This window comes from Ursus arctos, unplaced genomic scaffold (assembly GCF_023065955.2).
Source record: "Ursus arctos isolate Adak ecotype North America unplaced genomic scaffold, UrsArc2.0 scaffold_18, whole genome shotgun sequence".
Lineage (NCBI taxonomy): Eukaryota > Metazoa > Chordata > Mammalia > Carnivora > Ursidae > Ursus > Ursus arctos.
In genome coordinates this window covers 29771796-29787288 of record NW_026622852.1, presented here as the reverse complement: position 1 = coordinate 29787288, position 15493 = coordinate 29771796, and the positions used below count along the sequence as shown (strand labels likewise).

The window sequence follows — 15493 nt, the reverse complement described above, 5'->3', positions numbered from 1 at the left end:
TGGGAATACAAGGCTGCTCTCAAGCAGCTTGCAATCCAATGGAATATATCAACAAATAAATGGAGAGTTATAATGTGCTAAGAGCCTGAACAGTCCAGGTTTAGCCTGCTATGAGAGCCCTTGGTAAGGGCACCTCAGTCCAGAAAGAGCTTCCTCTGAGAAAGGAAGGGTGAGTACAAATCGGGAAACAGCAGGGCAAAGTCTGTTCTAGGATACAGTACATGCAGAAATTCTAAGGAAGAAAGAAAGGTGCATTTCCAGACACTAAAAATCAGAAAATAGTTCAGCTACAGTATAGCATTTGAAGAGAGCATTAACTGAGATTATACACACACACACACACACACACACACACACACACACACACACATATGACACATTAAAATGATTGGCACATACTGGGCACCCTATAAACATGAGCTACTATTGTTATTATAATTAATATAACAAATGATAATATTTTCTGGAAGGGCCACCTTTCATCAGCAGGCATCTTTAAAAGTCAGGTAACCTTGGCTTCAGAACAGGCAAGACCATGAGATCTTCTACCTGTGGGCAATCTAATGAAGTACAGGTTTGAGTTTCAGAATATATGTACATACAAACGAGAAGGAAATGAAAAAGAAGTTGATTTCAGAAGATACTGAACACTATTCACAAGCATACCTTTTTGTTCCCACTCTGTGATTTGGAGCAATATCAATCGTATCTGTGGCTGAATCGTGTCTCACTGCCAGTCCTAAGTCTGCAATACAGCAAGTTCCATTCTTCTTTACCAAGATATTCTTGGATTTCAAATCTCTATGAGCAATGGCTGGTTTCCCTAAAGAAACAAAAAGTAAATACAATTGCTTAAAAGGTGATACCAATCACTACTCTCCCCTTAGGTTCAAAGCCTCTACTCCTGTCCCAGGGTCAGAGCATTTCAGCCCACATCGCCCACAATACCTGGACAATTACTAAACAACCTCAAGTGAATCGGTATACCAAAAGTTGCTGAAATCACATTTCTTCATAGAAAATAGAGAAAATAAGATGCTCCAAAAAATGGTGCTCAAAAAAATGTAAGTCTAACAACTCAAAGACTGGGTGTTAAAGATGTTTGTTTGTTGATATCTCATGAATTATTTATGGAACTCTTGTCACAGACTGAATTTCAGTCCAAGGACCAAGCATCGACACCGCTTCCTTTACCTACCAACTGTAATGTACTCCGTATTAAATTCACAATCTTTAATACTAACAGTGGAAACCCTGAGTCCTCCTACATTGCTGGTAGGAATGTAAAATGGTGCAGCCACTTTGGAAAAAAGAGTCACAGTCTGGTAGTGCCTCAAAAGCATTAATTACTGTATAATCCAGTAATTTCACTGTATAAGAGAACTGAAAACACATACCCCCCCACACACACAAAGAGTGTACACCAATGTTCATAGCAGCATTATCCACAAAAGCCCAAAGTGGAAACAACCCAAGTGTCCATCAACTTGATGGGCAAATGTGGTATATCCACACAGTGGAATATTACTCAGCCATAAAAAGGAAAGAAGTACTGACACATCCTATAACATGGATGAACCGTGAAAACACGCCAAGAGAAAGAAGCCAGTCACAAAAGACCACATGTGATACAATTCCATTTGGAGGAAATGTCCAGAAGAAGCAAATCTATAGAGCCAGAAAGTAGATTAGTGGTTGCCCAGGATTAAGGAGTTTGGGAGGAAATGGGGAGTGACTGCTATGGGCACAGTGTTTCTTCCTGGAGTGATGAAAACATTCTAAAATGGACTGTGGTGATGCACAACTCTGTGAATACACTAAAAGCCAGTGGACTGTACACTTAAAATGGGTGAATTGTATGGTATGTGAATTATAACGCAATACAACTGTTATTATCAACAACAGTAACAATAACAAGATGAGGGAGGCTAAGATGTGAAAGAGCACATGTGTGTAGTAAAGTGGGGAGTGAGGGAGCCACCAGGTGGCAAGGGAATAATCACTAGAGGAGAAAGATATATTGGCACAAAAATCATACCATTAACAATTTCATAACTAAAATTTAGTATATAATTTTTCAACTATAAAATGATCTCATGCAGTCTCCTTATCTCAGGGTCAAATATAATTATTAGATGGCCAGACAACAATAGGTGGCATGTTGATTTTTAAAAAGGATTTTTCACATTACATTTGATAGTATACATAAAAACACACATTCTTTCAGACTTGAATTCTAAAATCGAGACCCTCAAAAATCACAAGACTAGATGCTACTTTTAAGAACTCACACACATATCAGTATTGTTACAATGACTAGAGAATCTCTAAACAAATTCTCATATTCCTAACTCCACCTGAGATTTCCAACAGAAAGATAAAATAATTTCATTAAAAATCTCACCTTTCAAACATCTTCATTTAGGCTGACTTCTTGCAAAAATTTTCTAACAGACATTAGATTCATGGGAATTTAAAGCTTAAATAACATAAGTACTTTGAGTTACCTTGGGTACCAACGATCTCCATGTGGAGATGGGCAAGTCCACTTGCTGTGGACAAAGCAAGTTTTATCATTCCTTCCACAGTAACTGTGTATCTGTTCAAATAATCAAAAAGGGATCCATGCTCATGATAATCTGACACCAACCAGAGCTGAGTCCATGTACCATTGTCTGTAGAGTAGAATAACATGTTTCAGATGGGTTGCAGAACATCGATTTATCTATTCAAAAGTTACCACTTTTTACTCTCAATCCTGAATTCCACAACTGCAACATGACGACGGTACCTTAGGTTTGTATATTATTTCTTTCACATTTTCACTTTGTCTTACACTTTCACCTACGTATCTTTTAGATCCTCTGAGTAAGCCCCCTATTCTTGAGATAAGGCAAAGATAACTAATCCCATTTAAGAGATAAGGAATCATAGTTCAAAGATGGTGATTTTGAAACTACACAGACGGTAGCAGAGCTGGTACTCCTGAGTGGCTAGAGAAATGTCTGGTTCAGGTTGGGTGGTCAGTGGTTGTTTTTGGAAGGAGGAAGGGAAAGCGGAGCGGGAGGAAGATGAGAAGTATCTGGAGCCTAGTGTGGCCACAGTAGGAATGGAATAGTATAGGACAAAACTGAAAGTGAGCTTAAACGAAGAAATGCAAGCTTTAATCACAGACTATACATTCAGTTCACAAAGAAGCCAGAGAAGAGGATTATGATTCCAAGGTTTCTAGCTTAGAAAAAATATAAAAATAGTGGTATCATTGACACATGGGAAAACCGGGACAGGAACTAACATGTCAAAGAGGAAAAAAAGCTAGGGCTGAACCCAGTTTTACACAAGGTGATTCTGAACCTCGACAACTAGGAGTATGTATTCCCAAAATTTGTAAACTAATACGTGGATTTGAAACGTGTTTTCCTATGGGAATCATGGTATAGATTTCGGCCAGGCTGCTGGTTGAGGCTGGTCCACAAAAGCCTATTTAACCGAGGAGTAGCAAGAAAACCACATGCTAGGAAGCAGCACAATTCAGTAAAAGATACACATTTGGAGTCATTCTGACCTGGGGTGAAATCCAGGGCCCAGTTATTATTGACTATGTGACCTCAGATAAACTTCTTAACCAATGAGGCTCTGTTTCTTCTTTTACACAGCAAGAATATCTTACTTTTGCAAAACTGTTAAGAAGATTTAAAAAACAGGACAACTAATTAAGCATTTAGTGGAATGCATGGCTCATAAGAATTTAAATGGGCTGTCTCCTTTCCTATTGGTTGTAAAAACAAAACAAAAAGACTCCACAAGAACAAAAACCCACCCCAATTCACATAAAACAGATTCTTTATTTTGAAGGTTGTTACTTGAAGGAAAGCAACTCTGATTAGATGAGATTAAGAAAGGTATTTTCAGAAGATTCGGGAGGGGATTTCTGGGTACTTTCAAAGAATTTAGATACTCATGACACTAGTTCTTTATAAACTTTATATATAAACAAAGTTTATTCTTCACAAACTTTATAAACTGATTCTATTCAAACTTGTACCTTTTCTTTTCCCTGATACAAATGCATCACCATTTTTATCTGCATGCTTATTAATCATGACTGAATTCTGAAAGGCTGACAGATAAAGAGGAACACAGGCAGATGGAAGAAAAGGAGGTTTTCTGAGGTAATTAACAAGAGAGGCAGAAGAAGGATATGTAAAAGGCTGTCTGATATAAAGGGCTGTCTGAGGTGGAATTAACTAAATCAGGAGAATAAAGATAAAGGAGAAGGGAACTAGGGTGGATGGGCTAGGTTCTGGGAAAAGTCCATTAACCCCTGAAAAAGAAGAAAGAAGAGGGTAGAGAAGACCCAAGAGGGTTGGTCAGCCAGTTCTCATGGTGACCACCAGATGACAGCACCAGCTTGTCTGTTGCCTGAGCAAATGGGAAAAGAAAGTTCAGGGCAGAGCAACAAGGGCATTTTGTGCCAGGGTGAGGTTTGAGCCCCAAAAGACAGATTTAAAAGCAACCACCACAGTGGAGTTTGAATTATGCACGTGGCTAAGTCCTTCAAGGGAACTATTACTGTTTGTAGACTTAGAGCCTTCATACAAATCAGTAAAAAGACTTTTAGAAAACAAACACAACTACTAAGAAATAATAAATGAACGCAGAAAATCTAGAGTCACAGAACATTGTAAGATTTAAGAGTTGGGAGGAAGCCAAATGGTGCCAAAGGCAGAAGAAAATGAAAACTAAGGACTTGGTCAAACTATGGTCACTGCTTTTGTTTATTTGTTTTGTTTTTACATTAAGTAATACTGAATTGGTAATAGCCACTGATAAATCACTGACTATATCCATCACATCCATCACTGCCCCTAAGTCACAAAAAAGAGATAATCAAGGGGCCCCTGGTGGCTCAGTCGGTTAAGTGTCCAACCCTTCCTTTTCGGCTCAGGTCATGATCTCAGGGTTGTGAGATCAAGTCCCAGGTAGGGCTCTGTGCTCAGCAGGGATTCTGCTTGAGATTCTTTTCCCTTCCCCCTCCCTCTCTCTCCTTATCTGCTCCTCCCCCTGCTCATGCTCTCTCTCTAAAACAAAATCTTTAAAAAAGAGAGAGAAATAATAAAATATTATATGGCTCCTAATATAATATTGATATATATAGATATATCAATATATATATCAATATATATCAATATATAATATACAACATGTTGTATACAATATACAAGTATATAATACAAAGTATACAATATATAGGAAGGAATACAATATTTTCAGGAAACCAATAAAATTACTCAGATTTAATCTCTAATCCTAACTACCAGTTTTTAAATACAAGGAGCAAGTTCAGAGATACGAGAGAAATTCAATCAACACAATCCAGAATGTGATAAGCCCTACAGGACAAACAATCCAGTTTTAAGACACTGCAAGAAGAAAAAAAAAAATGAAGAGGAACAAAGGAATTTTAAGGGATTTAAGATAAATATCAACCAAATGCCATGTGTGGACTTTGCATCCTAAAGTGGGTAACAAATTGTTTAAAAAAAAAAGACTATTCAGAGGGGAGAGGGTAGGGGAATGGGATAGGCCGGTGATGGGTAGTAAGGAGGGCACGTATTGCATGGAGCACTGGGTGTTATATGCAAACAATGAATCATGGAACACCACATCAAAAACTAAGGATGTACTGTGTGGTGACTAACATAACATAATAAAAAATTTAAAAAAAAAAAAGAATACACAACTGCAGAAATAGGAAACTGACAGGATACTGATGACATTTCAAAAATTGGCAACAGTAGTGTGGTCACATTGCATTAAGATTCCTTAATCTAAAGATACAAATGAAAAGTGTTTATGGATAAAAAGATATGCTATCATATCTTTGGCTTCAAATAATTCAAACAGAGCAGAGGAGGCGGAATCCGATCAAATATGATTGGCAATAAGCTAATCACTGTTGAAGCTGGGTGACAGGTGTTCATTATAATCTACTCACTCTACTTTTCTAAATATTGGAAATTTTCTGGAAATAAACTCTAAAAAAAAAAAAAGTAATACATGCTAGTGGGAATAAATTTGAAAATACAGAAAAGCGAAGGGGAAAATCATTAAACAATATTCTGAAGAAATAAATTTTGTTGAGAAAAATTGGAAGGGAGAAGAGGAAAAAGAGGACCATGGTTCTGGCCAATCTCAAAGAGAAAATGATAAAATTTTTTAAAAGTAGGAAAGCTGGGAAATGCAAGTGATTGCAGGCAGGGATGATGAGAGTTCTTTTTTTTTTTTTTTTTTTAAAGATTTTATTTATTTATTTGACAGAGATAGAGACAGCCAGCGAGAGAGGGAACACAAGCAGGGGGAGTGGGAGAGGAAGAAGCAGGCTCATAGTGGAAGAGCCTGATGTGGGGCTCGATCCCAGATCGCCGGGATCACGCCCTGAGCCGAAGGCAGACGCTTAACCGCTGTGCCACCCAGGCGCCCCGGGATGATGAGAGTTCTAACACGAGTCTCTGATGAAGCCACAAAAGCAGGAACTGTGGGCACAACCGTAGGAGCCGAAGCCAAGACAGCAGATGAAGTACAGCGTGAAGCCACTGCTCCTCGTCAGTGCTCATTCTGACTCTCCACTGACATGGCTTCCGCGCTTCCTGCAGCATCGGACTGAGCCAGGGCCCCAGGCACCTGTACCACAGGCAAGAAAGTGTCTAGACGGTTGGTTATCAATGGGCACAGTGGTCCTAGAGAAATTATTGCTCTATTTAATGGAATTGATTTAAAAGTTTATTTATTTAAAAGACTACTTAAACCCTGCCAACTTAAAACAGAATACACTGAGAAGTTATTTTTACTCTTCCTATAAATAAGGTCATTAGTATCTATTAGAATGCCCTAATGGTCATGAAGAAATTTAAAGGAAACAGGGCTCTAACTCTGGGCTCTAACTTATCTCAAAATTTTGAGCAACCGGAGTTTATAAAAATTCTACTTTTTCTATGCTATGACTATACTCAAATAACTGCCTAAAACCAAAATAACAAAAGCACATCACTTTTAAATTTAAATATAGCTCTTTTATAAAACAATTAGAGATTTAGAAACTTAGACTCTTGTCAAGAGTCAAGAAAATCTTTTAAGTTCCTGTTTGTAAAGGTTTCTAATATATTCTATTTCACTTAATGGGTCTAATCTATATGACAAACATTTATTTTTCATCAAATCTGACAATGTTTAGTAGCCATATTTGTAGAAAAGCTCAAGTAGATTTCATTATACTCACAGGAGAAGCAGATGTTACTGACCTTTATTGTCTGCTGCTATAAATCCCAAGATGTTTTCATGACGTAACATTACGGTCTGATAAATCTCTGCCTCACGGAACCATGAGCGCTCTTCTCTAGAGGAGAATATTTTAACAGCAACTTCTTCTCCTCTCCACTTTCCTCGCCAAACTTCTCCAAATCGACCTTTGCCAATACTTTCTTGTAACACAATAGTTCTTGCAATTGTTCTCTGAACAAGCAATGGTAAACCTAAAAATAAAAATAGGCATTAAACAGTGACAGAATAACTCCAAAAGCTCTGTCTTTAAGGAACTGAACAATCTCAAGAGCGACAGACTACATTTGCAAAAATAGTAATTCATATAAAATGAAAATAAGATAACAAATATAATAAAAGAATCTAGAAACTCCTGCTAGAGGGTCCAGGTAGGCTTTACAAAGTAAATTGAATTTGACTGTCCTTTACAGAAGGGATAGGATCACAGGAGAAGAGGAGAGAAGGTTTTCAGGTAGGAGGAATATTAAAGCACAGGTAGAAGAGGGAAATGAATGGATGTTTATAGAACCAGCTCAGTTAAACAGAAAGCGATGTGTGTGGTAAAGCAGTGGAAGAGAAGGGAAGCTGTCATCAGACTATGAAGAGTACTGATTGCTGAGCTCAAGATGACTAATGAGAGGGGCGCCTGGGTGGCTCAGTCAGTTAAGTGTGTGCCTTCAGCTCAGATCATGATCCCAGGGTCCTGGAATCAAGCCCTGCATCAGGCTCCCTGTTCAGTGGGGAGCCTGCTTCTCCCTCTGCCTCTGCCTGCCACTCCCCCTGCTTGTGCTCTCTCGCTCTCTCTGTCAAATAAATAAAATCATAAAAAAAAAAAAAGATGACCAATGAGAGCTGTGGATGAAACAGGAACTATTAAAAATGTCTAAAAAGAGTTCATGAATGAGGAGAAGCAATTTAAAAATCTTGTTTTAGGAGGATGAATCTGGTAACGGTTTTATTGATGGGAGGAGAAAAGTATGTGAACACAAGAAACATAAAATCAGTATGTACAGACCACACTGATTTTAATAAATCAGTAAAAATTATCACAGAAACCATTTCAAGACAAGCAATTTACATGCTAGGAACTGGCTGCGTAGGCAACATTAGTATCTTAAAGAATGATGCCAAGTAACTTAACGTTGGTGTGATGGGACACTGGCATTATTTCACTATCTGAACATGCCCTACTCTAAAATATGTATTTTTAAAATATTGCCACACTCACTTGTTTACAGAAAAGGATTTATGACTACCTACAACATTTAAGTATCACTATATGTGGGACTATTCCAATTCACTTAATATCATATCCCCTTATGAACTAAGTAAGCGTCATCTCAAATTATCCTGACCCTGACAATAAAAATACCAGTATAAACCATGTTCTACACTAGCATTTTTTTCATACAATCTATACACATAAATTTGTGTAACTTATAATTTATATTCAGAGTTCCTTGCTAGACCAAATTAACCCAATGCTAGTAAATAAAATTATGTGCTCTTTGGTTTCCTGATGTGAAATGCTTCTATATTCAAATATTAAGTCTTTAAAGTGATCAGAAGTTTTTCCTCTTTTCATCTATAAGTTTCTCAAATGGATCATTTTCCTCTCCTTGCTCTCTATCCTCCCCACCTCCTGCAAAGGAGTTAGCAGTCTAATTATAAACAATTGTTTTTATGTTTATAAGGAGGCTGCTAGCTAAAAATAGATCTGTGAAAAATCCTTATTTAAATCAAGAAGTTCTTATATCTTGAAGATTCTTAATTATGTTGTTTAGTATAGATACTAAGTTGTAAAATTTTCTTACAGCCTTTGAATGGGGTCATACCATATACTTGAAGATTTAAAGTATACCTAAAAGTTAACTTCAGGAGGCTACTCTGGAAGTTAGAAAGGCAAGGAATACAGGAAAAAGGGAAATTATAAATGGGAAGTCTGAAAATGTCTAACACATTCAGGTCGCATGTAAATGATATGGTCAAGAAAGGCTACCAGGACAAGGAAAGTTTCTGTCTCCCCATTATCACTGGACTCTAGATCCCAAACTAAAATTCAAAGTCAAATCTAGATTCATCATATTATCTATATTTAGTTACCATAACCCACATGAATACATGAGTATTTTTAAAAAGTACTAATTTTCTTCTAAAAAGAAAAATAAATAGGCCTAATTCAAATCTCTATGTTCTCTGCTTTCCTCTCCTGTATCCTTAGAACTGCTTGAGAGAAAAACTTCAACAGGGAAACAGGGTCTGAGCAGCTTTGCACGCAGTGAACAATAGAAATAAGACCCGAATAACCCCCATACATTATAAGAGACCTTAAGCATGAACAAGACATAATGAACAGTGGCCTAAAAGGCTCACTCTCTTTCAAAAACTGGCACACGTGCACATGCACGCACATACTTTACAATCTAATGACAGCTTAAATAAGGGCACGCACACACAACCTGTGATTCAAATTTTTGCAATAGAGATTAGGTTAGCTTCAGGCGTAGAACTGCCCACAGTTCCCAAGTTAAAGATACAGTCTTTGAGAAATAGAGATCAGGCCTTTCCTCCACTATGGTCATGGTACTGAATAATAAACATATGAATTCATAACATGAAATGTTTAGTTTTACCTTTTCTCAATGAGCGAAAGTACTAAAAAGGGTATTACATAAAGACATTTTACTTACTCACCGTCATGAGTCCCATGCATGAGACAGCATTAAGGCTTTATAATGAATAGAAAGGAAACAGGTGGCATTTTCTCCTATCATTCAACATTCGAGAGCTTCTGTCTCAATAAATTTGGAGGCCATTCAGCACATAATGAACTATGACAGGGAAAGGAGGCCTTCAACTAAGTTTTTTTGGTACAATGCAGCAAATTGATACCATATGTCAGTTTTTCTTCCAAATATCTTTCCAATAAGAGTAACACCTGTCATTTGGACATAACTACAATTTATCAAAACATCTTGTCTCATTTGAACTTCACAACAATCCAATGACGTGCACAGGGCAGGGTTCATTACTTTCATTTTAAAGATAAAATAACTTGGGCATGAGACATCAGCTAACTGCCTAAAGCCACAGAGCTAGGAAAAAATGTAGACAAGTTTTTGCTGGGTAAGGCATAAAAGGAGAGAGAGAAGCTTTCAGACAACAGAGCTGTGGTTCCTGATGCATCTAAAAATACAGATAAAATGGAAAAAGAGTGATTACATTCTTGACTTCATGTCTGTATCTTAAAAAGTAAATAAATGTATTCTTATTCAGAAATCAGCTGTCAACCAGACGGCAATTTCTTCTAATCCTTTAGGTAGGCTTCTTCCCCTGGAGGCCTGATACAGTACTACTGTGCCACGTGGCACGAGCAGCTGTGATTCCCCTGCGTGTAAGTTTGGTAACAATGGATTCATTCCAAATGATCTGTAGCCACCCTGATTTTCTGTGACTTTGGTCTTTGCTTATCATAGTTTTTTGATCTAGGATGACTTCTAGAAAGAGCCAGATCTCCTTTGGGAACTCTTTAGATTAACTCAGAATCAACTGGAAACCCCAGGGAAGCCCTGAAACAAGCTCTCTCCACTTCTCTACCACTCCGGTCTGAAGATTGTCACATCTTCAGTGCCAAGGCTATTCCATCTCAATCCAACCTCTCGCTGCCTCCCTGCTCACAATGGTCTCAGGGGTCCCTGAAGGCTCCCTTGAGAGACCTGGCTTCCAGTGCAAGCCTGTATGTGTCCTATTGTCATAGACAGAAGTCACTTACTGAATATACATGGCCAAAGTCAACAGATGACTTCAGGCCAAGAAGTCGGTTTCTTCATGCTTACAGGACTCAACAGATACACATATAAATCAATATATATTCATTTCCTTAAAATAAATAGACATTTGTCATTGTGAACTTTATGCACTATCAGATGTGATTTCATGCTTCAGTCATATTCTTCTTCCAGTAACAACTTCTGCTTTAATGTTCGTTTAGTCACTTGATTAAAAAATTAGTGAAATTTTAATTATGTGTATTTTCAAATCTTCATTTTATCCATGAACCTAGGCTTTCTTTGAAGCTGATTTATATTTTTCAAAAGACAGTATATCTCAGTCTCTGTTCCATATCTGTGATGAGGAACCAGAAGCCCAAAAGAAGAAACATGGTTTAACCAAGGTCAGAGCCAACCAATGACAAAACTTGCACTGGAATCTAGATCTCTTGACTCCTAGCCCAGTGTCAAATTACAATATTGTAGAGGACAGGGGTCTTCCTCTCTTAGCATCCTTTCAAAGCACATGTAAGTGAAAAAATAAATCCCTTTCAGTTTAAACATGAAGCACTGCTATATCAAAATCCACTTCGAGGGACGACTCTGGCAATTAGCCAGTCTATTTCTGAAACCACAAGAATCAGCAAATGGAACTGAGAAAAGCAAACATCACAGAGGCCATGGATCCATAAAGCTATATTAAATAACAAGGTGGTTAGACATTTTCTAAAGTGAGAAAATCATTAGTTTAACAAAAAAAACTAGGTCTGAGCTAAAGACAGCAATTTCATATGTTAAAAAAGCAAATAACCTTCACAATTTCAAACATGTTTTCTGTCATGCTTGCTTTCAAATATAAAAATAAAGCTGCTAAACAATCCTGAATAGAATGGGTAGTCATAGATCATTTGAATATCTATGAACTTCAGCCTCATTAAGAAAATAATTATCCTTATTCTTTCTATCTCATGGAATCATAAGAAGGTGAGAAAGCTTTGAAATTTATACAAACATGAAGCTGACTTACAAGTACATTCTAATTTGTCTATGCTAAACTAGTCATAGTCAGACCTTTATTGGGCTTAAAGTTGGAATTAGTATTCACACTACCCCAAGTTTTAAACGCACTAAGCCAAAATGGCTTAGCCAAATAATAAAATAAATACTACAGTTAACTTTTAAAAGACTTCTTAGGAAAAAGGAAAAATAATTCCATTACCTGATCCAGAACCTGATGTCGTCATATCATAAATTAAATCTTTTAATGTAGTGCCCTCCGAAATAAAAGGACGATCTAAGGAAGGATCCTCTTCATTTGGCACTCGATGGTGAATGACAGTACGGTTATGGCAGATATAAACCATCAACATGAGCGAGATGCAGACAAAGCAGACCGGTCCAGCAATGACAGCTGCCAATTCGACGGGACCAAGGCCAGATGATGGCTTTCCTGAAAAAGGGCCTCAAATGAAATAAACATCAACAATAGCAAAAACACTGAAGGTGGGAACCACAATTTCCTAATCCTCCACATTTCCTATACTTGGCCACTACTCCCATTAGTCAGAGAGCCTCGTTCCAGAAGCTCATAGGGCTCAAATCCAGAACAAGTGAATCATCCAGTCTTTACCCACTGGCCCCTCTTTCATGATCACCAGCTCAGTCAACATCCACTTACTCTTCCTCTGCTCTTCAGCCTTCATCTAAGGAAGTTTAACTTTCCCATTCTTGAGATCTTAATTTGGATTTCTTACGACAGAATCCTAATTCTAGTAATTTCTTTTAAGAAGAGTACATGGGTCCTTATACACTGAATACTTAATTATCTACATATGGCTATTGCTTTTATATATGGAAAATCTTGGCTGACCTAAAGAATTTTGGGTAACAATAAACGTTCTACCGCCTTTAGGTATTTAAAAAAAGAAGAAAAATCTGAACTTTTTCTTTTAGAGGTAAGCAGTGTTACCTTGTGCTAAATGCATAAACAATTTTTTTCTTTATTCTTGAAATTGACATTTTATTGTATGTAGTTGGTTAAGTATTTTTCAATAACTTCATTAATTTTGCTAGCATATTCTTTTCTGTCTGCTTGTATGTCATTTTCTGGAATTTTTGTAGTAAGCATATTGGATCACTTAGATTTATCCTCTATATCTCTTCATTTGCTCACTGTTTTTTCTCCCTGAATTGTAACACAATTTCTCAAGGTTGTCTTGCCTTAAGCTTGTCTCACACTAGGCTGTAAAATCTTGGTCTCCACTCTGCTACTCACTTTCAATATTACATTTTTAAGAATAATTCATCAATTTAGCTTTTCACCTAAGAGTGATCTTTAACTGAAAATGGACTGTGGACTGTCTGAAAGTTCTTCTTTATCATGAGGTAAGTCTTTTTCATAGGACGACATCTACTCTGATTTACCCAGTTCAGTTCACTTCTTTTGAACCACCAAATCTTTCATTTGGTAATTTTTTTTGCTGTTTGCTTAACAGAGACCTGGGAATGAGGGACTTATGTATGTTTAGCATTAGAAATGAAGTAAGTTCTTCACAAGGCTTTATGAGCCTTCATTTAGATACTTCAAGCCCAAACAATGGAAATGGGAAATTCTGGAATTGTAATTTTCTTTGTCATATTAGAATTGCAGATACCCTAAACAGAAGTCAGAAAAATTATAGTCCGATAGAAACTTGCCCTGGGGAAGCTTCCCTATAATGCTGAAGATCTGGTTTTACTTTGCTGTTACCACTTGAATGGAGGACTGCCTCCCTCTGTAACCTACAGAACTGGCCCTTTTCTGCTGGGCCACAGTGGTGCTTCCTACTTCAGTTAGCATGACACCTGGACCAACTGTGAGTGGAGAGTGAGCACTGTGGTCTGCCTCCCTGAGCAATGAAACCAGGTGCTTCCTCCTGAAGGAGAACTGAGCGTTTACTCCTGTAACCTCCTCACCCCAAACCGCTCAGCTTAAGGTTTGGTGGGATTTTGTAAGAGGTCCTTTCACTTACTTCTTTTCATATGGGTAGTCAATCTTCACTAGTCTGAAGTTATCTGCACTATAAATTATAGAAGTTTCTCACAAGTGCAGGCATGAGGGTGGTATTCTTCCATCAATTTGGCTAGCATGAATATGGGTTTCCCGCATTTTTATATTCCTTTGAGTATGACAGTAGAAATGTGGGATTTGAGGAAGGTGATGGAGGAGTTAAATACATGTGCTCAGACCAACATCTCAAACCAGAACCTGAAAATTAAACTAATCCTAAGAGTATATAAAGCCTTCAAATTCCTAGCTCTGCCAGGACATTGTAAAATGTAAACTATGGCAAAGGACCAAAAACCTAGAAATCACATATAATGATTTATACATAAAGATCACAAAGCAAGGTTAAATTGCAAAATGAAGGCATCTGAACTATTTAGTGCTGCTCTCAATTCCTGCCCATTAGCAATTGCTTTAAGAGCCTGAAGCATTATACTAGGAAAAGAAATCCACTCTGAGGACAAAGTAGGGACCCCCTGAGGACGTACTGCTATGGCAGCTTTGTCAGAATTCGCCTTTAAGAGGCTAGCCTTTTAGGCCTAACAGACCTCAGAGAAAGTCTATTATTGGAACCACGTTGTCAAACAACACACAACCAGAAGTCGGGATCTTGACTACTCCTGTGACTCTACAACTATGGACAAGTTCCTTCTTGCCTCAGAACTGAATAAGCTGACAAAGTCTACAGTTAGACAAAGTTCTATAAGACCTCTTTCAGCTCTAAAACATTAGTCGGAATCAGCTTTTCTTGTAGTATTAAGAAAAAAAATCTTATACGACAACTTACCAACAGTTGGGAGTTCTATTTTATTGCAATGGTCCTGGTTGCAGCAATAGGTTGTAGTAACAGACCCAGTTTTTGAAGATGGTGCACATACAAATGGTCTGTCTCGAGGAATTAGGTCAATTTCAGCTATACACATGCTATTGTGTATAACTTTGTCTGTGGTCTCTGTGACAGAGACAAAGCAGAGCCCATCTGTCACACAAGTAAAATTATCTTTTGTACAAAGGTGGCAGAAACACTGTAATGCTGGAAAAAGAGAACAAGATTCTATTAGAAAAAAATTCTCCAGGTTAACAATGTGAAATTATCCCATATTCATTAAAACAATACATTCCTGATCCTATTATAATCATACAATTTATTTGCACTGTTCAAAAAACAAAACTCTTATTACTCTCAGAGGTTCCAAATTCTGTGAGAACCACACATACGTAGGAGCCAGTATGATAAAATCTGGACCCACGTTTTTTTTCTAAAACTTTTTTGCTTCCAAGTATAGAAAATTCTTATAAGTAATTTCATTAAGTTAAGGCAAGCATAAGCCCTCCTATTTGAAACACAGTACATTTA

General features: G+C 37.4%; 1 protein-coding gene across 2 annotated transcripts in view; it reads right to left on the bottom strand.

Moving 5' to 3' along the window:
- The window catches only part of TGFBR1 (transforming growth factor beta receptor 1), a 56776-nt gene that overhangs the window by 12472 nt on the left and 28811 nt on the right, over positions 1 to 15493 (bottom strand). The window contains exons 2-6 of one of the 2 annotated variants that reach the window (XM_026506147.4): positions 14924 to 15169; positions 12310 to 12552; positions 7302 to 7532; positions 2508 to 2675; positions 667 to 823 (exon numbers count right to left, since the gene is read on the bottom strand). In XM_026506147.4, the coding sequence (XP_026361932.1) occupies positions 667 to 823; positions 2508 to 2675; positions 7302 to 7532; positions 12310 to 12552; positions 14924 to 15169 (1045 nt within the window). The remainder of the gene's footprint in view (positions 1 to 666; positions 824 to 2507; positions 2676 to 7301; positions 7533 to 12309; positions 12553 to 14923; positions 15170 to 15493) is intronic. The other variant, XM_026506148.4, reaches the window with a different exon arrangement.